Source organism: Eubalaena glacialis, chromosome 4, assembly GCF_028564815.1.
Source record: "Eubalaena glacialis isolate mEubGla1 chromosome 4, mEubGla1.1.hap2.+ XY, whole genome shotgun sequence".
NCBI classification, from domain to species: Eukaryota; Metazoa; Chordata; class Mammalia; order Artiodactyla; family Balaenidae; genus Eubalaena; species Eubalaena glacialis.
Genome location: NC_083719.1, coordinates 171877881 through 171904570, shown reverse-complemented (window position 1 = coordinate 171904570; position 26690 = coordinate 171877881). Strand labels below are relative to the sequence as shown.

At 52.8% G+C, this 26690-nt stretch overlaps 1 protein-coding gene across 1 annotated transcript; it reads left to right on the top strand.

Moving 5' to 3' along the window:
• The first annotated feature begins 1692 nt into the window (after positions 1–1692).
• On the top strand, positions 1693–21465 carry LOC133090646 (H-2 class I histocompatibility antigen, Q10 alpha chain-like). Its single transcript, XM_061189028.1, has 9 exons — positions 1693–1717; positions 6165–6407; positions 10211–10318; positions 15766–16026; positions 17315–17590; positions 20126–20395; positions 20517–20612; positions 20938–20970; positions 21206–21465. The coding sequence occupies exons 1-9, from the start codon at positions 1693–1695 to the stop codon at positions 21268–21270; spliced, it is 1377 nt and encodes a 458-aa protein (XP_061045011.1). The 3' UTR covers positions 21271–21465.
• The last annotated feature ends 5225 nt before the right edge of the window (positions 21466–26690 follow it).

The following is a 26690-nucleotide window of genomic DNA, read 5'->3' as shown; positions in this document are numbered from 1 at the left end:
CTCTCCAAAATCCCACCACTCTGTCAACACCTGTTCCTAGGTCTCCAGGACACCCTCTGTGGGGAAAAGACTCTTTCCCAGTGTTGATGGATCTGTTACAGAACCGTTGACTGAAACCTCCCTCCTTGGCCAGGCACAGTGATAACCACTTGCATGAGTTGTCTCGCAACAAGAGGTCCCGATAATGAATGCCGTGCTACCACTGAAAATTAACCGGAAGAATCTGGGAGGATCCAAAAGGAGGGAGGAGACACCAGTCCCTGTGTCCTACCAACCTCCCAGAATCCTCCTCACTGGAATCCATCTTGGCTGAGAGATGTGTGTCACCAGGAAGGACCCTGAGTCAAACCAAATATGGGCCAAGCAAGATGATTGTCCAGAGACAATCCAAAAACTAACCCCATTACCATACAACCCAAGACTGTGAGCCACGTGGCAGAGCAGTTCTCCTGGGTTCCCTTACCCTGCTGCTCTCAACCCAGGCGCCACTTCCCAATAAAGTCTTTTGCTTTGTCAGTACGTGTGTCTCCTCAGGCAACTCATTTCCGAGTGTTAGACAAGAGCCCACTCTTAGGCCCTGGAAGGGGGTCGCCCTTCCTGCAACAGATCTGTCCTTAGAATGCATTTCTAGAGGAGCCTGGCTATTCCCTGACCCTCGTTCTCCTCCCAAGTATGATCACCTCAGTTAGGTTTCCCAGGCTACCTCTATTTCATCACCTCCTGAGGGTTGACAGCACTGCCCACACTGGGAGGTGGAGGATTGAGCAGCTGAAATCAGTTCAGGACTGGATGGTGGCCTCCGAGAAGGGGCCACCTCTAGAGGGAGGAACCTGGATAGGCCCCTGTCCTCTGCTTCCCCTTGTCCAAACCCTCCCAATGTGGCTTTTGTTCCCATCCCTGTCTCCTTTCCTTCTTACCTGATTTTAGGTGCAGCAAGATGTAGAGGGATATGGAGTCCCGTGTGATTCCCCAGGATTCCTAGTTCCTGGGGAAGCCCCAGAGCCCAGCTCTGCCGCTAGTGACACATCTCCCATTGTGCAGCTCTGTGTATACCCACCTCTCCCAGTCCCCAGCCGGCCCTACACCCAAGTCATTGCCCACCCACCTGCCTCAAAAAGAAAAGAGATTTAGTATTTCAGAGACACTGTTGTCCAAGTTACACAGTTAGCAAGGACCAACCCAGGGCTGGACCCCAGGGCTTCTGAGTCCTTGAGGGGTGGGAGTGTGGTGGCAAAATCACTGCGGTTTCCCTCCAGACTTGCAGGGGTCCTCTGTGTGCTCTGAAACCTCATGGCCTGGCTTCTAACCCAGCACTACTGCTTCCCAGCTCTGTGATCATGAGCAGGGGCCTCTGTGTCCTCATCTCTAAAGTGGGGATCATGCAAAGGGCTTGAACCAGTGATGTCAGAACAACTCAGGTCACTTGTGACCTAGAGATGGGACCCTCTGCCCTTCCCAGTGTTCCACTCTCTGTTGTTCTTGCACATGTGGCATCAGAGGCTCAGCCCAACATACCTGGGTACATTGCCTTCATGTGCCTGGAGGACCAGATGGTCACCTAGTCTGACAGTGAGCATCGGAACGTGGAGTCCTTGATGCCAGGGGTCCAAGACACGAGGGAGCCTCCTGGGAGTAGAAGTGACCTGGGTGCTGGGCTGGCAGTGCTTGTTCCAGGACTACCTGCATGCCATGATGGGCTACTTCAGTGACAGCCAAGGTGAGTGATTCAGGAGGCAGCACAGCATCCCGCTGCAGAGACCCCAGGCCTGAGGTCCAGGGCCTCTCACCTCACCCAGAAGGTCAGGGGGCAGCAATGCAGCCCCTGCTTGGCTGGCCAGTGCCAGTACCCTGGGGAGGGATAGGCTGTCAAGGTTGGGGTGGGGGAAGCAACCCTGAAAAATGGGCAATTCACCTAAAAGCACTGTGTAGAGGGGAGAATCATAAAACAGACTCAGAGGGCTTCCAGTCATCCACGTTCAATGTCACCGAAAAGCACAAATACCAACTGCGCGTTTTGAAAGGGTCCTCAGACATTTTTAAATTTATTTTGCATGTTAAATATACATAAAACCTTTTCAAATAGTAAATATTCTCAATAATAAAATTTTAATAGTGACAATGTGTTTGAATATGCATCATTATTTTTGTTTTTTTAATATTTTTTGGAGTATAGTTGATTTACAGTGTTGTGTTAGTTTCAGGTGTACAGCAAAGTGAATCAGTTAGACATATACATATATCCACTCTTTATTTTTTTTTCAGATTCTTTTCCCATATAGGCCATTACAGAGTACTGAGTGGAATTCCCTGTGCTATACAGCAGGGTTTTATTAGTTATCTATTTTATATATAGTAGTGTATATTTGTCAGTCCCAATCTCCCAATTTATCCCTCCCCCACCCCTTATCCCCTGGTAACCAAAAGTTTGTTTTCTACATCATGCCTCTACTTCAGAGTTGTAAATAAGTTCGTTCGTACCTGAAAGGGTCCTCAGGCTTTGAGCAGAAAACCAGTGTGTGAGGCAGCCTGCGTGACCCCTGGGTTCTCACCCCCCCACCACCTCCCACCCCAGAGCACCCTTGATGAGGCTGGGGCCTTCCAGGGTTCACGTTCTCCAGCTCATGGCCAGATTCAAGGTCCCGGCTGATGGCAGAGTCCAAGGGTTTTGTCAGTTTGCTCTGATGTGGAGGACTACATCACTTAGAGACTGATGCCATCATGTCACCCTCAACACCAAGTGCAACTGGGAGGCAACGTGGCCATTGAAAAGCAAAGGAAGTGTGGTCTGGGGCATGAGTGTGTCTACCTCCTGAAGAGGTTCCTAAAGGACCAGAGCAAGCCCGTGGGTCAGACAGGTACCTGTCCCCCCAGCCTCTCATCCCAGCAGCTCACCATGTTCAAGGTCCCACCAGGTATAACAGCAGGGTTTGGGACCATCAGTGTTGAAGCGGTGCCCAGTAGAGCTGATGGCCAAGCTGCACTGCCCACTGCTTCTCCCGTGATTAGAGACTATGCATCCACAATATCAACACCTCATTCAGCAAAGGCGGAAGCACTACCCCGTGCCTGTCTTCTGGGGATACTAGGCTGAGAACATCCAAGTGCCCACCCTGGGGCTTTACCATCTCCTGGACAGAGGCTGTCCTCCTACAGGAAGGCCTGAAAATTAATTAATTTTGAAATTAACGTTGAGCCAGAGCACATGGCACATGAGTCTTGATTCCACATCTAGCAGCACCTGTCTACGTCTCTAGCTCTTCATTTGGAAAACGGGGGTAAATTGCATGCACCTCCACACTGGTACAAGGACCACATGAAATTTTGAAAGTGTTCAGTAAGGTGCGAAACACCGTTCACAGGTAAAGTGACGTCATTATTGTCAATGGATGTAGCAGGACACAGGGGCTCTCTGGGGGCATCTCCTTCCCGCTCGAGTGTACAGGCACTCACCTGAGTTTACCTGAGTGCCAGTGTGAGTGTACAAGAGAGGCTGTGGGTAACTGTCTTTCTCTTGTGCCTCCTTTCAAAATGAGGCTGTGGCTCTGGGTGACCAGAACTCAGCAGATTGGAGAGCAAGCTGAGAGGTGCCGCCAGGACCTGCCCCGGAGGTGCAAACGCACCCCCTTGTCTCACTTATGGACTAGATGTTTCTGTTTACAAAATGCCTCCTTGACTGGAAGAACAGAAACATGGTGCATTTTGCTAACCCAGCTGGGCTCCATGCTGCCTCTCTCAACCTGCCTCCTCCGATGTGAGTCCCAGACCCTCCTCCATTTCCCATCCTGTTGCTGGAGGCAGGTGGCATAGAGCAGCCTTAACTCAGGTCTTGTCCTGGGACTTGTAAGGGGGGGTGGGAGGGAGGTCCAACAGGGAGGGGATATATGTATACATATAGCTGATTCACTTTGTTGTACAACAGAAACTAACACAACATTGTAAAGCAACTATACCCCAATTAAAAACAAACAAACAAAACAAAACAAAAAACAGCTCCAAACATGATGGAACACCTGCTGTGCACCCTGCACCCTCAAATGTGTGTCATCTCAGCTAATCAGCCTTCCTTCATTTCCTTGTCTTTTTTTAACATCTTCTAAGCAAAACTCTTTGCTAAACTCTCGGTAGATTACAGTTTACCTCTGTGGTTAGTGAATTTCCAGAACTTCAAAGATCAGATGTATAGAAGAGTCATTTTACCAGCAGTAGAGGCTACCCGGGTGAGGCATTTCAAGCAGGTGTAAAGGGAGTCCTCAACTCACAGAAGTCTGGGGCTCCAAGGGGAGGGTGCTGGTGAGTATGAAAACCCAGGTGCTCTGGGTTCCCAGAGCAGAAGCCCTGGGGTGCAAGTATTCGCTGTTTGGGATTTGCCCCCAGAAACCAGGAGGGGGACAGGGGCAGGGAATGCACCCTCTCATCCTGGAAGGGATCAAAGGCTGGGTACCTTTGATCAAAGCTGTGTACCCCCTGTGGCTCCTCCTGGTCCAAGGTGTGGATGGAAAGACTCTCTGGCAGGAAGCTCCAGCACCCCGCATCCCCCCTGTAGCTCTCTCTTCCCCGCCATTAACACCCTCTTCATGGGTTTGCTGCCATAAGGCAGGTTTCTCAGGATAAGTTTGCCAGGACCATGGTCACTTTAGCTTCACATCCTCACTGGCCAGGGCCCCTCTTCCACTTCAACTCCTCTCTCTCCTTCTACACCACACACGCCCCAGTGTCCCTCCTGACTGTGGACCTGGACAACTTTTAGTATTTCTTCTCTTGCCTTGTCTTTCTCTGAAGGAGAGCTAAGCAGACCTTGGAAGGTGGGGAAAGTGTGAGAGAGGGCAAGGGCTCCAGCTCAGAGAACTTTGTGGTTCCTTCCTGCTCTTAGGTGATGGTAGCCAGCACTCCCCCACAGAAGGGGGCCTGTTTACCATCTTCCTTCCTCCTTCCTCCCCTCAAAGCTCTCAGGCCAGAGCAGTGAAGACCTTGGCCAGGGAGCCTCTTATTGGTAGATGAAGCTTACCCAAAGGTTGTGAAGGGTGAGAATTTTTTTTTTATAAATTTATTTATTTTTATTTATTTATTTTTGGCTGCATTGGGTCTTCGTTGCTGTGTGCGGGCCTTCTCTAGTTGTGGCAAGCGGGGGCTACTCTTCATTGCAGTGCGTGGGCTTATTGCGGTGTCTTGTTGCCGAGCATGGGCTCTAGGTGCCCGGGTTTCAGTAGTTGTGTCATGTGGGCTCAGTAGTTGTGGCATGTGGGCTCAGTAGTTGTGGTGCACAGGCTTAGTTACTCCGCGGCATGTGGGATCTTCCTGGACCAGGGCTCGAACCCGTGTTCCCTGCATTGGCATGTGGATTCTTCACCATTGTGCCACCAGGGAAGTCCCTCGATTAACTAGATTTTTCTGACGCCCAACTTCTATTCTTTCCCCTCCTTGTGTTCTTTTGACAATATTAAAATTCAACAAACGTTGTGTTCTAGACTCAGATCATTACAATCCGGCTTCTCCTCTCCTGTTGGCCTGGCAGGACACCGTGTGTGTGGTGGCCCCGAGACAGCGCAAAGCTGTACTTCTGGCCTTTCCCTCTGTTGTGTAAATTGCTCCCCTCACTCGCCCCAATCAGGATCACCAAAGCTCTTCCTATGAATTTTCAAATACCAGAAAAGGCCCAGCTGAAAACTATTATCCTGAATATGGGAATCCCTGGTCAGAATTCAGGGGGGTCTGTGAACCCAGATGGGGAAAATAACCTTTATTTTCACCAACTTGTAGCTGAAATTTAGCCATTCACCCCGTGATGAGTAGAGGTAGCAAAGCTCAGTGGCGTTAGCAGGACGGTTGCCTCGGTCCCCAACAGAAACCACAGGTGTTTTCGAATCACATGACAGTTGTCTCAGACACCGCCCGACTTTCCGAATGGCTGTAACTTGAGCTTCACTGCCTGGTCTCGTGGTCTCGTTTCGTGAGGCAGTAAAGAAGCATATGTGCTGTATTTCACAATTATCACAAACGATTGGGGTTTTTTTCATGTTTTTTTTCCCGAGACCACCAGAGGGCGCCATCAAGGACCTGCGGGCGGGCCCCAGGGTGAGTGCGGTGGAGCCGCAGCCAGAGACCGGCCGGAGCCTGAACCTGAGCCAGGGCGGGGTCGCAGCTGCCGCGGCCCTGGGGACACTGAGCGCTCTCCCGCCCGGACCCCGGCGAGGGACGTGTCCTACGGTCGGACGGCGGCCGGCGTTGGCACGAGGCCCCTGCCCCACAGCTGAAGACGGACTCCACCGGGACCGGCACCCTGGGGCAGCGCGTGAGGCTGCCGATCAGGCGGCCGCAGAGTTCCGGGAGTGTGCGGGACCAGCGGTCGCCGCCGCCACCACCACTGCTGCTGCTGCTGCTGTTGGGACTGGTGCGGGAGGGCGCAGCAGGTAACCGGGCAGAGAGGTGTGGGAGCCGGGGCGGACCCCCAATCGTCCCCCAGCCTCCCGTCTGTGGCGGTGCTAGGGAGAGATCCGCCAAGAACGCGGAAGCTATTCCGGGTTTGGGGGAGGGGGCGGGATGGTGAATTGGAGAGCTGATCCAAGATCGTAGGGGTCGCTGAGCCCCGGGCTAGGCAGGGCCCCTGTTTTGCCGCCTCCCATTTCAGACCCCTGATCGGACTGAGCGGCCAGGAGGGTGGGGACCCCGGGGGGCTGGCGGGGCGCGGGGGCTGGCAGTAACCCCCCCTCCCCCGCCCGGGACCCAGCCGACGCCACAGCTTCCTGGGGGTCCCTTGGCCTCTCTGGAGGACGCCGCTCGCGCTCGGCTCCCAGGGCTGGGTCCTCCAGGAAGGCCCTGGGGAAGCTGCGTGGAGGCAGGAACCTGAGCGCCGCCTGCACAGCCTCTGCCTGCTAGCTCGACGAGGCACCTGCCCATCGCTATAGGTCTCCCTGGCTCCTTGGCAAGGTTCTCTCGGGTTGCCCGGGCAGCCCCTTGTTGAGGTGGCGGGTGATGCGGAGCAACAAGGATTTTTCTGACCTAGCGGGGAATTTCCATCCTTTAGCCATTTCCGTTCTGCACGCAGAACTGCAGGGCCGGACCTCCCCCTGGATTCCCGACCGCTCCCACTGAGCACCGCCCACCCTGACTGCACAGATGCCTGAAAGCTTATTAGCACAGGTGGGGAGTGGCCACCATCATGGCAGTAATAATAGCTGATGTCCGCTTCACGTCCAAGAAGCCATTTCAGCTCTCAGAACATACAAAATTTACAATTTACAGATTTAAAATAGGGCCCAGAGCGGGCGCTAGGTGGCAGCACTGCGATCCAGAGTCGGAGTTCTTAACTTTTTTGTGCTTGGACCCTGTCTCAGAATGTTTCTAATACATAAAATGAAATACATAGGATTCCAAAGGAACCCAATTATGTTTTTATAAAGCTATTAAAAAATTTAACTAGAAATATAAGTTTGTGATATATAATATATGTGCTTCTAAGTTAGCACATTAAAGAATGCATTAAATAGCAACAATTCCCAGAATTTGGAAGTAGTGAGGGTAAAGCATATTTCCAGGTGTCTGCAACAACTGTCATGTGATTCGAAAACATCTGTGGCTTCTATCGGAGACCAAAGCACAGGTTCTGCTAATTCTGCTGAGCTTTGTTGCCTCCATTCTGTATGGGAGAAAGGCCAAACTTCAGCTGGAGGTTAGTGAAAATAAAGAGGTTATTTTTTCTCTCCAAGTTGAGGATCCTGAATGCAATAGAATGCACCTCCAGGAGGATTCAGCCCTCAGCTCCCCATGGGAAACACTTGAAGGAGAATCACCCTGGATGTCTGGGCAGGAGATCAGTGGAGAGAATGGAGCCAGGGATGGGGAAGAGTTTGGCCAGTGTCCCTGGAACAGGGACCCCAGGGAAGTGGGGCTGTGAACCTGAAAACCAGGACTGGTTACACTGTGTCTCTGGGCCAAGACTGTAACCAGTCCTGGTTCTCAGGTTCACACAGCCCCTGAGGATCCTTCTTACAGCTCCCCCCAGGGGTGATACAGGGGCGCATAGGCGATTCCAGTTCTGCATGTCAGGGATGGTCATGGGTGTGTGTGCATAGACCCTGTAGCCTTGTGAGGGGAATGGTCAAGGCTGGCCCAGGGGGACAGGTCCCCAAGCCAAGGAGGGAAGGAATGGAGGGTGACCCTGGTGTGTGCCAAACTGTAGGAAAGAGATGGCACATGGCAGGGAGGTAGCTAGGCATCTCCAGCAAGCCCCCTCACAAACACTCCTGGATGCCAGGCTTTCCCTGCAGAAGGTGGGGAATGAAGAAGTGGATTTCAAGGGGCAGATATCATGAGTCATGCAGCAGGGAGTTCTAAGCCTCATAGCAGCACCCTATGACAAGGATTCAATTATTATCCCCATGGTAAATATAGGGACACTGAGGCTCAGAGAGGTTAACTGGCTACCCAGGGTCTCACAGAGTCTCACGGCTGGTTAGGATTTGGATTCCAGGCTGGCTCTGGAGCCCATGCTGCCTCAGGCAAAAGCTGAGGCAGGGAGTCCTGGCCGGGTGAGAGGAGATGGCAGAACTGATCAGTGGCCCTTGGGATCAAAACTGTGAGAGACAGATTAAGTAGAGATAAATGATTACAAAGCTGGTTACTACAGCAAAGCTGGAATTAGGGCCTGGGGAGTGGGGGTGAGAGCAGGGTAAGGGCCGTACTCTTGGGTATCTGGCCTGGGCAACCAGCGGGCACCGAGATAGGAGCAGCATCAAGGGCAGGCTAGGGGAGGGACTGCAGAGGCCAGTCCTATAGAACTTCAAGGGCCATGACCACTGAGACTTCTTCTGGTCTCCCTCTTCCCCTTTCCACCCTCCTCCTCACGTGACTCTGCGGGCCTTTGTTACTCTGCCTCCCCCTTCCTGCACTCCATCTCAGGTTCATCTAAGCCAGGGATTCAGGGTCCCCTCCATGCTGTCCACAGCCACACCCTTTCTCTGGCCCAGACCTTGCCCTTGAACTCCACCCTGTAGGACCTGACCCAATTTGGCCTCAAGGAGAAACTGAGGCACGAAGAGGCAATCTAGCCCTTTTTTTCCTCCCCAGACTCATCTCTTGCATTTGCAGTCGTCCCTTGACCTTGGTTTTCCTGAACACACCACACTCTTTTTCATTCCAGGCATTCCCATGTGCTAGTGCTTTTGCCTAGAGCAGTTCTCAAACCTTAGAATCACCCAGAGGGCTTGCTGAACTACAGAAAGCTAGGACCCACCCCCAGAGCTTCTGATTCAGTAGAGCTGGGGCCCAAGAATTTGCATTTCCCCAGGTGAGGCTGATGCAGCAAGTTCTGAAACTACACTAGACTCACACAAGCCCAAAATTTTCTTCCCTCCTCACCCACCCTACTGCCTGGTAACTCACACTGGGGAGGTCTCCTCCAGGTTTCAGCCCACAAGACCTCTGACCTCAGCACCCTCCTGCCCCAGGATGCTGGGCACCTGGTACCTCCTGCTCCCCAACACTTGTCAGCCCCCACTGGCCTTACTGGATCTGCTTGTTTAATTGCTCAATTGTCCCCTTCCCTGCCAGACCTGAGCTCCCTGTGGGCTATGCCTGTCTCTCTGTCCCCACACACACTCCCACCTGGCTCAGTTGCTGGCTTGTAGTAGGTGCTCAATAGATGTTTGTCAAATGAGTAATATTGCAAGGGGAGAGGTCAGGGCCGGCACAGCTGAGCAGGTGGGCAGGGCAGAGCCAGGTAGAGCCAGGAGTGTACCTGGGCTCTCCTCCTGGCAGCACATAAGAATCACCTGGGAGTTTTCAAAGCCCACCGGTGTCCAGCCCTCCCTTACCCCCAAATCCACTAAATCCATATCAATGGCAGGATTGTCAAAGCAGTGTTGGGCAGCCGGATGGAGAACCTCTAGCAAAGCTCAGTCCTGGTTTCCCTCCTTTCTAAGTGGGAACAATCAAGACCTGCCTCACAGGAATGCAGGGAAAACACCACGAATCAATACTTGTAAAGCTCAGGAACCACGCCTGGCACCAAGGCCCAGAACTCAGCCCTGCTGGCTTTGTGCCTGGATGCTGGGGGATGTTTCCAGCCACTCTTGTGGCAAAGGCCCCACGTCCCTCTTCCCTTTCAACGTGCCTCTCATTGTCATTCCACACTATCTCTCCCAGCAAACACAAGGATGCGTAGGATGTTTATAGGTTGAGATTCATACTTCCCTTTTCCATTTCTCCCTTGCAGAGAGTCCCTGGGGGCTGCCCTTGGTGGCCGATAGCCCGGCGGCCAGGGCAAAGGTGGTGATGGCAGAACTGGCACACCTGAAGTTGGAAAAGAAGCCGTGGCCTACAAGTAAGATCGTGCCTGCCTGCTGAACAAGGGGTAGGATGGTGGAGGCCAGGAGCCCCCAGTCTGCAGGAGGCCGTGTGCACAGTCTGGGAATCTGGTGGACTGTCTTGGGGTGGGGGAACTCTGCCAGGGTAGAGGACACAGAGTCCAGAGCCTTTGGAGGGTGTCCCAGGGGATGAGACCTGACCTCCAGCGAGCTGGCCCCTCACTCAGGCATCTTTCCCCACCCCCGACTCCAGCTCTCTCCTTCCCACGGCCACCTCTCCCTTCAGAATAGGAAAGGACTGAGACTAAGAAGATGAGGTCTCCATGCCTGTCCTTCTTCCTTATTTTCATTATCTCACTGAATGCTCTAGCACTCTGGAGCAGGTCAGTTAATTGCACCCACTTACAGATGAGGACATCAAGGCTTGGAGCTGTGAAATAACTTCCTCAAGGCCACTGGCAGTGCTACATGATTGTGGGGGAAGTGAGGCAGATGCAAAACAGTCTCCTGGGCAGAGTGGGAAAGGGGCTGGCCTCCTCCCTCCTCCACCACAGTCAGAGGAGGTAAAAGGCTGGGCCGAAGCGGGTGCAGGACTGCTCCTTGTTAGGGGGCTGGCCACATGGCCCAGTGACCAGGAAGTGGCAGTGGAGGGGGTCGGGGGTGGGAAGCTGATGATACAAACAGGCCCTGAAGCAACGATGGGCATGTAGCCACTTCCTTAGGCCATGTCACAGCAGGAGCAGATCCCCCTGGACGCCTGCTGTGTGTCCCCCACTTCCTCCTGCCATGATCCCACAGTGCCTGGCACTGACCCCCCCAGCCTGGCAGGTGGTATCACCTCCAAAGCCAGGAGATGGATGGCCTCCTTCAGCTTCTTTTGCCACACTATGGGCTGCAGCCCAAGGCATGATGATCCCTCCTGGGCCCAGTTAGCAAGTGGGAGTCTAGTCCCAGCTGAGACTGTCCTCCTGGGGAAAAGATGGGAATGGGCAGGGTGTGAGCCCCTGCAGAGAGCCGGCTGGGCTCTCAAGACCATCTGGCAGGCAGAGCAGAGAACAGTGGGATTTTCAGAGAGGAAGGGATGGCAGGCCCCTCCCTGGATACATGGGAGGCAGTACCTGGAAGTCAGCTGAGGGGGTCACAATCATGAACTTGCCCTAAAAGCAGGTCCTTGACTCTCAGGATGGGTACCAGATGCCAGGATGTAGGCCATGGTGAAGCAGTCCAGGGCAGAGCAGATGCCAGGAACCAGAGCCCTCGTGGCAGTGATGGCTAGGCCAGAGGGCTATATCCAGGCCATTCCAGACACCATCTGGACAAGCCTGGGAAGGATTCAGGATTCAGCCCCTTCTTTCACCCCTACACCTACTACACTGAATCACACCACCATTTTATTTTTCCCCTGCATTCTTGCAGCAGCCTCAGAACACCCCAAGCATGCTCCTGCCTCAGGACCTTTGCACTGACTTTCCCCTCTGCAGACCTGGAATTCTGTCTCCCAGATCTTTACATGCTGGTTCCTTGAGTTCTTTAAGAGTTTCCTTTCTGGAAAGGCCTTCCCTGCCCATTCGATCTAAAATTTTCAACTCCTCCCCTAACATTTTGTATATCTCTGCTTTATTTTTTTCCCTCAGCACTTATCACTATCCAGCCTTCCATACGTTTTACTCATTTATCTTGCTTATCCTACATTCATGTAAGCTTCCTGAGAGCAGGCACTTGGGGCTCTTAGGGTTATCCCAGCATCCCCAAGGCCTCGGAGATAGCCAAACAGTAGGTGCTCAGAAAGTACTTGCTGAGTGGGGCGGCAGGGTGGGCCCTGCTAGGCCATATGATCTAGGCTGCCAGAATGAGCAGAGCTGAGCCATCTTAAATTGCAGCCAGGATGGTGTCTTGGGAGGGCAGGGAGTGGAGAGATGCCATGGGGAGGGGCCTTCTCATGTGTCCCCAGCCACTCAGTGTCACCCAGAAGTGTGTTCACTAAAGGGCGGGTGCAAGCCAAGGATCACCTTGAGAATTTGGGTGTGCCATCTGTTGCTGCCTTTCACTACTGGTGTGAGCTTTGCAGGTGGCTTTGCCTCCCTGTGGCTCAGTTTCCCCATATGTCATAGATAGGTAAAATAGTACCCGCCTGATAAAGTTGTTATGAGGGTGACCTGGCCAACATCTTATAAAGTGCTCAGGACAGGGCCAGCCCCTAAGTGCTTTAAAAGTGTTTTGTAAATTTTAAAATATATATATATGGATCGACTTCCCTTCATTTTAACCAAAAGTAACGGGCCACTAAAGCAGCTAACATTAATAAATAGTAACATTACATAGTAAGCAAGGTCGTGCACCTGCCCTAACAGAACGACCAGGTGTGTGTTGCTCCCTTTCCCACCAGGCCTGACCTCAGGATCACTTGCTCTTTCCTGCATTTTCCACACCTGGGAAAGAGCACATCAGCCCCTTCACGGCCTCTTTGCTTAGGTGATGGGAGCACCAGGGTTCCTGGGCCTCTACTTCTGTGTCCCTCAGTCTTTTTTGTTTGTTTTTTTTTTTAATTAATTAATTTATTTATTTATTTATTTTTGGCTGTGTTGGGTCTTCGTTTCTGTGCGAGGGCTTTCTCTAGTTGCGGCAAGCAGGGGCCACTCTTCATCGCGGTGCGCGGGCCTCTCACTATCACGGCCTCTCTGTTGCGGAGCACAGGCTCCAGACGCGCAGGCTCAGTAGTTGTGGCTCACGGGCCCAGTTGCTCCGCGGCATGTGGGATCTTCCCAGACCAGGGCTCGAACCCGTGTCCCCTGCATTGGCAGGCGGACTCTCAACAACTGCACCACCAGGGAAGCCCTGTCCCTCAGTCTTTGGCACAGCTTTCAGAGGATGTCCTTGCTCCCAGATGGTGCATCCTCCTCTCTCTCTCTCTCCCTCCCCCCTCCACTACCCTCCCCCAGCCCCAGGACTCACTGGCCACCAAACTCTCAGGACCTAATGGGCTTCAGTCGAATACTATTTGTTTCCTGTAGCTGCTGTAACAGATGACCACAACTTGGTGGCTTAAAGCTACACATTTATTCTCTTACAGTTCTGGAGGTCAGAAGTCCAAAATGGGTTTCACTGGGCTGAAATCAAGGTGTTGGCAGGGCCAGCTCCCTAAAGAGGCTGTAACAGAGAATCTGTTTCCTTGCTTTTTCCAGCTTCTAGAGCTGCATTTCTTGGCACATGGTGCCTTCCTGCATCTTTCTCTGCTTTCACATCACCTTCTCCTCTGACGTCATGGACTCTCCCTCTGCCTCCCTCTTCTAAGGACACATTTAGGGCCTGCCTAGACAATCCAGGATAATCTCTCCATCTCAAGATCCTTAATTTCATCTGCAAAACTCCTGTTACCATATAAGGTAACATTCAAAGATTCCAGGGATATCTTGGAGGGCCATTATTCAGCCTACCACACTATGCTTCCTGAGCTGTGGAGACAGAGGCAGGACAGGAAGCCCAGCTTGCATGGCTTCCTCACCACCCAGGAGGCCAGCAGCTACCCAAAGGCACAGGATCTTTGCCCTCCCTCAGTTCCAGGGCAGGTAGAGCTGCTGCAGATCAGAGCTAAGGAGTGGGTGGGTCACCTTGACACAGAGAAACCGTAGCCTCTGTTCTCCCCAACGCCTTTGTGCCCGTTCACATCTGCCAGCACAGGAGCACGCCACACTGATCTTAACTCAATGGTGTGCAAGCAAACAGCACCGTGAGAGAGACTCCAGGCGTTTCCCAGGAGGCCCACACCAGCCCAGACCCGATGTTAACCCTTCACTCAAACACTCTTAACATTGACCCCTCTTGCCTCCCATGAGGAGGTTTCTCCAGCCGTGAGAAGAGAACACCTCTTTCCTCAGCTTAGAAAAAGGCAGCAAACCCTGGGGAGAGAATCTGGGCTGCCCTCTTTGTAGTGCATGCCTTTGAGTGCTATACGTGGCCTCCCCTGGACCTCGGTTCCTTTATCTGTAAAATGGGTCCAACCACACTGACCTCTTAGGTTTATTGTAAAGATCAGCTGAGAGAGTGAGTGAGGAGCAGTTAAACCAGTGCAGGCACACAGTGGTCATTCCAAAAATGGCAGCTGTGATTATTGTCACTGCCATTCATGTTCTTATTTTTTGTCCAGTTCAACAAAGGCCGGAAGTAAGTGCTCACTGTGTGCCAGCTGTGCTGCTAGGCCCTGGGGAAACAGCAATGACAGAGTCAGATGTATTGCCCACCCTCATGGAGTCCACAGTTTCACAGGGAGCACAGGAAACTATTGAGACCCCTCTGAGGGACATCAGGCTGAAATCAGGAGGACTTCCTGGAGGAGGGGACACCTCACTGCAACCTGAGGGATGAGGAGACTGGCTGAGAGAAAACAGAGAGGGGAGTGCCCAGGGCAGAAGAAACAGCAGGTGCAGAGGGCCTGGGCAGAGTTTGGTGTGGCCTGAAGTAACAAGAAGGCAGTAAAAAAAGAGCTGTGAGTGTGGAGGTGTGTTTGACTTCTTTCTCACTTCAATGTTCAACCATCGAGCACCTACTGTGTGCTAGAAGCTAATCTAGGTGCTGGGGAAACAGAACAATCCATACAGGAATCGCTGCCCTTAGGGAGCTGACACTGCAGAGGAGAGACAGACCATTAACAAGACAAACAAAGTGCATATTCTCTAGGAAGTGCAGTGCTATGGCGAAAAATAACACAGAGACAGGCTGTTGAGGGATAAAAACTTCTGAGCAAAAAGTTTTTTTTAAATTAGGTAAGAGAGTAAGCCAGGGATATCTCTGAGAAATGTGGCCTGAGTTTCTTAAGATACAGCATTTGTTTTAGTAGCTTGAGTCAGGACTGGCTACTAAGTAGATTTCATCTCCAGCACCAAGTTTAATTGATGAGTTGGCGCTTTTGGAGACATAGTAGAGAGGCAGCATTTGGACTCAAAGAGAAAAGAGATTGGCTAGTAACGTCTGCTGTGGGAGCAGGAGGGAATGGGGAATGGAGTCAAGATGCCACCAGCTTGGCAGCAGTGATTCAAGCTAAGAATGATGGCCAACCTTTCCCAGGCATGTCTGGGCAATGAATAATTCCACATAAATTAAGCTTCCAAACAACCAACTCTTAAAAAGAAATCTTTTTAATTCTGAAATGGGAAACCAGACAATCATACTTATTAGAGATGAGTATGAAGTATGAGTAAGGAGGCCCTGAGTGAAGAAGAGCTGAGAAACTTCCTTAATGCATGAACTTCGTTCTCAGTGTTTGACTGATTCTGTCTATATTTAAACTCTTTGGATGCCCTTATTTTTTCCACTGAAATTCCCAGTTCTTGCTCTTGCTGGTAACAAATTCTCTGGATAAGTCTCCACTGCCAACCCTACCCAGCACACTGACCACCACCCCCCGACCCCCACCCAGTGCAGACCCTGGCAGTCCACGTGAGCCTCAGACCAGTGTGTGTTTCCACAGGGACACACTCGCTCCACTACTACTACCTGGCCCTATCAGAGCCAGGCCCGAGCCTCCCGAAGTTTCTGGCTGTAGGCTACGTGGACGACCAGCCCTTCATCCGGTTTGACAGTCGTGTGGGCAAGGCTGAGCCCCAGGCCCCATGGATGACGCCAATGGATGCCCAGTACTGGGAGACGGAGACCAAGAAGCAGGAGAAATGGGCGGAGGTGCAGCAGGTGGAGATGTGGACGGTGATGGGCTACCACAACCACAGCAGCGGTGCGTTGGGCGGACTCCCCATGCTCCTTCCTTCACGCTCCGCACACTGACCCTCGAGGCAGCCATGCCTGTCATAGGGTGTGGGGCAAGCTTCTGATACTTGGCTCTTCTCAGTCTCCTTCCCCCCACAGCCAAGCAGGGGCCTCAGGGCCTCAGAATCAGTCGGGGCTTCAGCAGCCAGCCCACAGGCCAGTGCAGCAAGCATCCACAGGAGCAGAGGGCCCATGATACCTCCCCCTCTCCCCTCGGCTACCCAGGGCTCTGGACCTCAGCAGACTGGGAGAGGCTTTTCCCTGCCTCACGCACCACCCTCAAATCACGCCTGCCCACCCCAGGTCCTCAGGATGCCATCTCAGCTTCCCCATCTCAGCAACAGCGAGCTGACACTACCGCCAAGGCTGCTGCGCTTCCCCATCTCAGCAACAGCGAGCTGACACTACCGCCAAGGCTGCTGCTAATTCTTAATAATAATAAAGTGCTTATGGAGCACAGCTCGTTCACACAGCGCCCTCCTGCTCTGTGCCCAGACACACCCAAATGACCAGACTAAAAGCCTCGGGTCCCCAGAGGCCTCAGGAAGAGTAGATAGAAAGGACTGAGCCTGGGAAGGGCTGTGCATCAGCCCGGAGCCCCCGGGATAAGCATGGCATGACGTAGTCTTAGCACTGAGGACGTTATACAACCATAAGTAATGTGGGATATGAAATAAGGATGTGTCTAATTATGACCTTGAGTGTTCGTCCCACATGACAGGCCCAGCAGGTTTCTCAGGCCAGGCTGCTTATCAAAATTACTTGGGAGATGTTTTTTTATAAACTTATTTATTTTATTTATTTATTTTTGGCTGCATTGGGTCTTCGGTTCTGCGCGCGGGCTTTCTCTAGTTGCGGCGAGCGGGGGCTACTCTTCACTGCGGTGCGCGGGCTTCTCACTGCGGTGGCTTCTCTTGTTGCAGAGCACGGGCTCTAGGCGCGCAGGCTTCAGTAGTTGTGGCTCACGGGCTCTGGAGTGCAGGCTCAATAGTTGTGGCGCACGGGCTTAGTTGCTCCATGGCATGTAGGATCTTCCCAGACCAGGGATCGAACCCATGTCCCCTTCATTGGCAGACGGATTTTTAACCACTGCGTCACCAGGGAAGCCCCAGTTTTCGTTTTTGTTTTTTTTAAATGCTGACACCCTGTCCCTCCACCCTTTGGAGGCCCCTCTGGGTGGTGGGCTTCTCCGCGGCTCTCAGGGACTTGACACCTCCGGCCACCACTAACCAAAGCCTTCTTACCTGCACACACAGGCATGCACAGCACTCAGCGCATGTTCGGCTGTGAGATCCAGGAAGACGGCCGCTACAGGGGCTTCTGGCAGTTTGGCTACGATGGGCAGGACCACCTGTCGCTGGACCTGGAAACCCTGAGCTGGGTGTCAGCTGAGCCCGTGGCCACGCGGACCAAGCACTGGTGGGAGACAGAGCGCTGCTACGCAGAGTACGACAAGGCCTACCTGGAAGGCCCCTGCCTTGCCTCCCTGCACAGATACCTGGAGCTGGGAGGCCAGAGATTCAGCCGGAGAGGTAAGGCCCACCCTGTGGCAGTGCAGAATGGCCCCATGCTCCCATTCTCGAGAGCCATCCCATTTGACAGAGAAGCCTTTGGGGGGGTGGTGAGGAAGTAGGCAGTGTCCCCCTGGCTCAGACAAGCCCACTGGGACCCAGAAAGATGGCCAGCTAGCCAACAGCTTTTTCCTGCAGAGGAGGAAGAAAGCCCAGATCACAGGCCTTCACTCCAAGTGAGGTGGAGTGGGGAGTTCTGGAGTCTCCCCTGTCCCAGTGTGGTCTTGGAGAATAAACCCCCTTATTCTGGGCCTCATTTTGTTCATCTACAGAGCGAGTGGGTTCAACTAGGTGCTCATAAAGTCCTTTTGGGGTTTAACATCCTTTGGCTCTGCTCCTTGGGAAACAGACCCCAGGCCCCAGGGGATAGCATCCCTCACCACTCCCTGGACCACTGGGGACTGCCAGGGAAACTGAAGCCCTTTGCCCCTCTCCTCCCTCATACCCCTCATGCTAAACATGCTCCCCAGACTCCAGGTGCATTGCAAACTTCTCCTGAACCCAGTCAGCAGGGCTGGAGACGCAAGGGCTGGGATGGACACTAGGGAAGGTGGGTGCTTTGGGGTGCCGAGGGTGAAAGCCTCGCGGCTGTGGTGGTCAGGGAGGCTGCTGGGGGTGGGGCTGATCAGAGCACCCAGCACACCGTGATGTCTGGTGATTGAGTAGTGGGATGTGAATCAGTTGAGGTAATGGGGAGGATATTCCTCAAAGGGAGGACAGGACAGATAACATCAGGAGCAGAAGATGTGATTATGAGAGCAGAGCGTGGTGGTTCAGGGCTCAGGCACTGGAACCTAGCCTCTAGATACACATCCCAGCTCCAGGATTTGCTGGCTGTGTGACCTTGGGCAAGTTACTTGCCCTCTCTCTGCCTCAGTTTCCTCATCAGTATAATGAGGATGGTAATAATACCTGCTGCCTCCCCAAAGCAAACATATTGGTGTACATTAAATAAGTAGTGTGGAACTCTCATTCAGCACCAGGTGTTGTCCTATGTCCTTCACCTGGTAGATTAGTCAGGATTCTCCACAGAAACAGAACCCACAGGATGCATAGAGAGAGAAAAAAAGAGATGTGTTCTAAGGAGTTGGGTCACATGACTATGGAGGTAGAGAAGTTCCAGGATCTGCAGTCAGCAAGCTGGAGACCCAGGAAGAGCTGATGTTGCAGTTCTGGTCTGAGACCAAAGGCCTGAGAACTGGGAGAACCAGTGGTGTAGTTCCAGTCCGAATGCTGGAAAGTTCAAGACCCAAGAAGAGTCAGTGTTTCATTTTGAGTCTCCAGGCAGGAAAGACCAGTGTTCCAGCTCAGTAGTCAGGCTAGAGGAGCTCCCTATTACCCAGCCTCCTTGTCCCGTTCAGATCTTCAGCTCAGTGAACGGGCTCACCCACATTGCAGAAGGCAATCTGCTTTACTGAGTCCACTGATTCAAATGTTAATACCACCCAGAAACACCATCACACACCCAGAAAGATGTTTGACCAAATGCTTGGGCATCCCGTGGCCCAGGGAAGTTGATACAGAAAATGAACTATCACCCCTGAATTACGTCATTTGGAACTCGAACTCTGAGTGGAAGGAATGATGAAGGAAGGCCCTGAGCGCTGGCAGAGGTTGTGGACAAGAGTCAGACTGGGCTTCATATCCAGGATGTCCAGCTCCGGAGCCCACAGTCATAACCATTCTCATTATAGGGTCAGAGAAGTATCATCCTTCTTGCCCTCATTTAACAAACTCTTTTTTTTTTTTTTTTAATAAATTTATTTATTTATTCATTTATTTAATTTTTGGCTGCATTGGGTCTTCACTGCTGCACGCGGGCTTTCTCTAGTTGCAGTGAGCGGGGGCTACTCTTTGTTGCAGGGCGCAGGCTTCTCATTGTGGTGGCTTCTCTTGTTGCAGAGCACGGGCTCTAGGCGCACGGGCTTCAGTAGCTGTGGCATACGGGCTTCAGTAGTTGTGGCTCGCAGGCTCTAGAGCGCAGGCTCAGTAGTTGTGGCGCACGGGCTTAGTTGCTCCGCGGCATGTGGGATCTTCCCGGACCAGGGCTCGAACCCGTGTCCCCTGCATTGGCAGGCAGATTCTTAACCACTGCGCCACCAGGGAAGCCCCAGCAAACTCTTATTAGGCACCACCTGTATGCAGGAAGTCACGGGGAAGTATGTCAAGTCTCTGAGAAAACCCTAGGGTCTCTGTAGGGAGAAGGGGGAGGGTCAGTCTAGGGCCCAACAGCCCCACCCAGGACCCTCCTTGGAGGTTGAGGGCAGGAAGTCATATCCCCCTCATGGAAGTGACCGGGACAGTGCCCCTCTGGAATGGTGGGCAATGGGTTGTCCCTGCTTGCAGCAGTAATTGGGTGCCTCCCCTGGAGAGAGACCCTGTCCCTATTTCCTTGCCCTCCACCCTGGAGGCTGCGGGAGGAGCCCAGGATTAAGCATGAGGGATGGGCAGAGAGCAGGCACTCATCAGCCTTCCTCGCTCCACCTCTCCCCGCAGAGCCACCCACAGTGCGGATAACAAAGCACTCGGCCAAGGATGGGGGCACCACCCTGAGGTGCTGGGCCCTGGGCTTCTATCCACACGACATCTTGCTGAGCTGGTGGCTGGGGGAGAAGAAGCTGGATTCTGAGTATGTGGAGACACGGCCCAGTGGGGACGGCACCTATCAGACGTGGGTGGCTGTGTGGGTGCCGGCGGGGAAGAAGGCCCAGTACACCTGCCACGTGCAGCACTCCAGCCTGAACCACACGCTCACTGTGTCCTGGGGTGAGGAGCTGGGGCTTGGCCCGGAGCGGGTGAGGAGGGGCAGGGGAGGGCCCAGGGCACCTGGAGACAGTCCCATGGACTGGGGTGGGGGGGGTGCCCCCTCTTCTCTGTCTTTTCTTAGAGTCCTCTCATCCTGGACTTATTGCCATGGTTATCTCCCTCATCCTGGTCTTGCTGGTGGTTGTTGGTGGTGTGATCTTGACCAAGTGCATTCAAGGTAGGTGGGGAAGAAACAAAGGAGTGGGAGGCCCTCTGGCTGGTCCAGCCTTATAGGGAAGAATGCTGTACTCCCATCCCTGCAGCTAGAACTGTTCCCTCCTGGGGAGCAGCAACTACTGCTGAGGTCCTGCCCCCTGTCCCCCACCTGTGGAAAAGCCCAAACGTCCCCACCCCACGGCTGCACACCACCCCGAGGACCCTGCAGATCCCACAGTCAGGGGAGACCACTGGGCCTGACTTTGGAAAGAGCCCAGAGCGGGAGTGGGAGGGGGAAGGTGGGGACACACCACCCACCTCCTCTCTTGTGTTCTCTTTCCCCACAGCCAGGAATAAGGAATCTTACGAGCAAGCCCCAGGTGATTGTGGGATGGACCGGTTGGGGAGAGGAAGCCCCAGGTGTTCTCAAGCATGGCCGGGATGCCTTGGAACTCAGGATGGGGGCGGGGCATGGGGTGGGTGCCTTCCCTGGCCTCAGCCTCCCGCCCCATCCCACCATCCTGGAGCCAGGCAGAGGGGGTAGGGAGCACTCCAGGGAGTCACCACCTGGGTTTGGGGGAGGGCTGGGGTCACCTCCCTCCTTTCTCCCTGCAGGTGGAGAGGACCCCCATAATTCCCAAAGCCCAGCAAGAGCAGGGGCTACTCAACTCATCTGCTGACAGAAGGTCACCGTCACAGATCAAGGAGGTGTTTTGTGGGTTATTTGGGGACCTGAAGGCCCCCTGCGCTGGCTGGCTGGTGTGAAATCTGACTGTGAAGGGCCCACCCCGCCCCAACACTGAGGCGTCCTCACCCCTATCAGCCTTGTTACAAGCGGTCTGTGCCACTAAGACAGCTTTTGCCATCTTCCTGAAGTCCTTTTAAAAGTCTAATTATTTCCTGTTTCGGGGATGGGGAGGAGGGCAGTAGTAATTCCTCAGATTGTTTTACACTTGACAAGTTGCAAAATGATTTCATGTTAAGTGTAAATCCCACTTGAGCCTCTCAGGCCCCCTGTGAGTTTGGCTATGTTATTCTCATTCCCACTTCCCCAACGTGAAAACCAAGGGTCTGGGCAGTCAGGGAAGAACCAGAACAATAGTCAAAGAGTTACAGGGGCAGCATCCTTCATGCACCTGCTAGCATCAGGAAGAAATGGCTGAATGCCTGCCTCATTTATAAGTGTGTTCTTTTATGTATGTCTGATCCCCTTTTGTAAAGATTAGAGTGTTGGGGCTGTGAGGGTGTAGGGGAGGCGGCAAGGGTGGGAACATGTGTATGTGAGGGTGTGTGGGTGTGTATGTGTGAGGGTGAGAGGATATAGGGTGTATGTGAGGGTGAGTGTAGGTGTGGTGAGTGGGTGTCCTTGCGTATATGAGGAGAAGCTCAGAGAGACAGGTGCCTGGGGGCCTGTTCGTTGGTCCCAGGCAGCTGGAGGATGAGAAACAACACAGGCCATATTTTCCATTATTTCCTGTCCTTTTGAATGATTTGAATTTTTGCAATAAGCACGTGTTACTTTTACAATAAGGGAAAGACCCCTTTTCGCTGTGTCCTGTGGAAATGCTTGTGAAGGATATGTCTGGAGAAGGCCCAGCCTCACCTCTGCATTTTCAGTGGAGCAGAAACCCCATGTCTCCTCTGTGAACAAGAATCCAGTCTCACGGCCATTTGATGTGCTAAGGGGCTGGGACTCCAGAGCCCTGGCAGGGAGAGGGAGCGCTCCACTGTCATAAAGGACACAAGGCCAGACCCCTCCCAGGGCACCCTCTGCCTCCCCTTCAGCTGACCCCAAGGTGTGACAGAGACTCCTGTGGGGACTTTTGAAACCTCCGTGTCTGCAGCCCTGGGAGGCTCCGAGCCTGAGGATGTGAACGACTGTAATACTAGAAAAAGATTCAGCCTGCCCTGGTGGCTTGCAGGACCTCAGCAGTGAGCTTGTAATTATCAGATTGTCCTGAAGACGTGTCTTAAATGTCTGTCTTTCTCAGTGATGTTGTCATGTTCCGTATATGCTGAGCAAACCACATACTAAGCAGGGTTCTAAGCACTTTACTGTATACTAAGCTGTTTAATCCTCAAAGCACACCTGTGCGGGAGAATTAATACTCCTGTGCTACAGGTAAGGAAACTGAGGCCCAGGGTCCCACAGCTGGTTCATGCCAGAGCTGGGATGTGAGGCCTGGTAGTCTGGCCACTGCACCAAAAGTCTCAGTGACAACTGTGCTGTTCTGTAAATAGGCAAGCAAGTACAGGTCTGCAATCCCTTATCTGCAATTCTGAAATCCAAAAAAACTTCCAAAAGCCAGAAGTTCCTTCCTAACTTTGTCATCATAACCTGACCTGGGGGACTTCCCTGGTGGTCCAGTGGTTAAGAATCCGCCTTCCAATGCAGGGGACATAGGCTCGATCCCTGGTCGGGGAACTAAGATCCCACATGCCGCGGGGCAACTAAGCCCATGAGCCGCAACTACTGAGACCGTGTGCCACAACTAGAGAGCCTGTGCACCACAACTACTGAGTCTGCTTGCTCTGGAACCTGTGCACCACAACTAGAGAGAAGCCTGTGCGCCATGAGGAAAGATCCCATGTGCCGCAACTAAGACCCAACACAGCCAAAAATAAATAAATAAATATTAAACTAAAACTAAAAAAAAAAACTGACCTGGGAGAGAGGTGGGAGGAAAAACAAACAAACAAAAAACCCTAAAGTGAAGTGAGGTTCTGTGCTTCCACTGCAGGGGGCGTGGGTTGGATCCCTGGTCGGGGAACTAAGATCCCACATATTGTGTGGTGTGGCAAAAAAAAAAAAAGTGTTATTCATGCTCTTCATTTATTCCTCTAGTGCGCCTTTTCACAATTTTCCACAGAAATGTTGATCTGGGGGATTATGGGGTGTCACCCCAGACCCCTCTGGTAGTATTATGTAATATTCAGCATCCATACCTGGGTAGCTTTCTAGAGCCCAAAGAATTCTAAATTCTGAAATACATCTGGCCCTAAGGGTTTCGGGTAAGAGATTCTGGACCTGTATTAATAAGGTTTTGCGGCAATAAACATGTTTTATTTTTACAGTTGTCTGACTGTATGGTGAGACAAGTTAGGAAACAGGGCAGGTCTGGCCCCCACCGATAGGAGGCACAAGTGCCCAGGTGGACCCGCAAGGCTCCCTCAGCCCTGGGTGCACTTAGGTCCTCCTGAGCAGAAGTGAAACATTCTTCCCTGGGGAAGGGGTAGAGACAGAGTGTGTTTGGGGAGAAGCAGATTGGAGGAGGCTTCTGGCCAGTCATTCTCTCTTTGAATTGGTACAGCTGTGTCACCTTTCTGTACCGCACACATACCGCCAAGGCTTCAGGCTCCTCTACACACCTCCCAGACCCACCTCCTCAGCTTTGGTCCTGCCCAGCCAAGTGTAGACCTTAGACTGGCAATTTGCATGGCTTCTTTGATGCAAAGGCATTGAATATTCAGGGAGCCTTAGATAGAGGGTCCGGCTTCTATAAGTGCAAGCCCTGGGCAGAATGGGCCGGAAGTTCCTGTCCAGTTCTGTGCTTCTCTGCGTCTAGGACCCTGAATACCTCTGGGGCCGCGGGATTATAGGACCATCCCTCCAGATGAGGAAAAGGGGCAGAGAGGCCATGGACTGGAACAGTCCCATAACAGCCCCTACAGGACAGTAGCAGGGCCCCAGGCACCTGCCACCCAAAGGCTACAGTCATTTCGCTCTTCCATTAGCCTCATTGGCTACTTGGTTTAGAAACTGCCAGAGGGCAAAGGCCGAGCAGTCAATATCTGTCCTGGATATCCATCAGCAAACCCCAGTTTTTGCACCTCACAGCCTTTTCCTGCTGGCTTTCCTCACCCTCTGTCCACTCGGCCTCCCACCTTCTCACCAGAACACGACATCTGCAAGAAAACCTGGAGCTCCAGGACCAGGGCACTGGTAGACGGAAGTGCCTGAGGTGAAGAGACAGCCGCTACGCCTACCCTGGCCTGGGGGCCCTTCCTCCCTCTTCCTGAGTCCTAGTAACACTTCCCTGCTGAAGCAGCCCTCACCCCAACTTCGCACCCCAGGCAGGACCTACCAGCCTTTATGCTGCCAATGGCACCACCGTCCTGACGTTCAGGAAGTGTCTGCTCCATAACTGGATGATGAGATCCTTGGCAACTGGGCAACTTCAACTTTATTTTGTTTTAATCATATTTCCCTTAGAGGCTAGTTCAGTGTTTTGCCCATGGAACCATAAAATACATTTTAGGGAAAAAAAAAAACAGAAAAATATATAAAAATAAAAAATAAAATAATACATTTCAGACCTAAAGGGATCCTAAAGCATCTCTAGGAGCCCCTGATAATTTGACACTCTCACTAACCACCCCACCCCATCATGCGACTTCCCTCTGCTGAGGTCTTGAGGCCTCTCACATTAGAGTCTTTCCTGCCCAGGCTGTGAGCTCTCTCAAGTGTGTCTCTCTCTTACCTCCCACCCCCTCCCCAACACAGATTGGTCTAAGTCTGGTGCACCTGCAAAAACTGAAGCAAAGGAAGATGATTCAACTAGCACCCGCCAATCAGGTAGGAGGTGAACCTAGGGGTCCTGAGTCTGATTCCACAGAGGGATGAACAGGCCCAGAAAGCATGGCAGTTTCCCCTAACCCAGGCTTTACTCCACCCTCATTTTTGTTTCCCTGCTTAGTAGCAGCTTGTCAGTGGTTTCAACCAAAGTCCGGGGCTATGGGCCCAACTGGACCAGCCCGGATGCCTGCCTCTCTCCTGGGTTCCTTCCTCAGCCACCCCTACCAGGTGAGAAGCTTGTGAGGGGACAGAAGGCAACCGCAGAGGGAGTTCATCTTAGCCCTGAGTGTTCCCCTCAGTGGCCCCAACAGCTACCACAGTCTCAGGAGTAGACAGAGAGAGGAAGGCAAGTAAGGAGGGCTCTGAGTGCCCTTGGAAGCAGAGAAGGGGCATGCGAATCTGGCAGGGGTGGGATGGCAGCTTTGCAAGGGCTCTTCCCTCAGAGACCTGAGGCAACAGCCTTCCTACCCAGCAGGGCACTGACTTTTGTGTCCTGAGGGCACTGCCACAGACCTCTCCTGGGAACTGCTTCCCTCTGTCAGCCAGACCGGGCTGGCTGTGGCTCAGAATTGTGGGATCTCCACCCGAAGACCCACCCCTCGCTCACCCTGTGGGTAGAGTCCAGACTTCAAGGCCTCAGGCCACCCTGATATCCTCCACACCCCCCTTTGCACAAATCTCACATGCTGACCACTCACTCAGGAGTCCTGTCCCAAACCACAACTTTTCAGGGGCCACTACATTCAGAGCAGAATCTCTGGCTGCTCAGTGTGGCCTGGTGCTTTATGATTATGTGTCAAATGAATGCAGGAATTCATTAATGAATAATAATGGAGACCTGGCCATCCCTGCCCTGAGTACCATGATGAATAATGCAGGACATATCCAGGCAGCCAGGGCCTGGCCAGATGGGAACATACGACAAAGGCCAACTGAAAGGCCCAGCCCTGGGCTGGTCTTTTTTTTCTCCTCTAACTTCCTAGCCCCTCCAGGCACCTTTGCTCCACAGTGACAGAGCCAGGACAGGGAAGAGACCCAGGAAGCCAGAGCTATCTGCACTGCAGCAGGGGCAGTGGAGAAGCTGGGCCTGAGTTAAGGAAAAGCAAGGCTGACCCACTGGTCATACTCACTCTGTCCAGCCAGGACCTCTGGAATCTGACGGGAAGGAGAGAGTGCTAGGTTATTGGGGACGAGCCTGAGTCTTGAACCCAGAGGGGAGAAACAAGCCAGAATTGTAACATCAGAAGGCATTCTGGAGGTCCTCCATTCCAGCCTCCTAGCACAGGCGTCAGTAAACTTTTCCTGTAAAGTGTCAGATAGTAGATATTTTGCACTTTTGTGGCCACATACAGTCTCTGTCCTAATATTCACCTTTGTTTTCTTTTTTTACAACCCCTTTAAACTTTAAAAGTTGTTCCTTGCTCTTGGGCCTTACAAAAAGAAACTGAGGGGGCTTCCCTGGTGGCGCAGTGGTTGAGAGTCTGCCTGTCAATGCAGGGGACACGGGTTTGAGCCCTGGTCTGG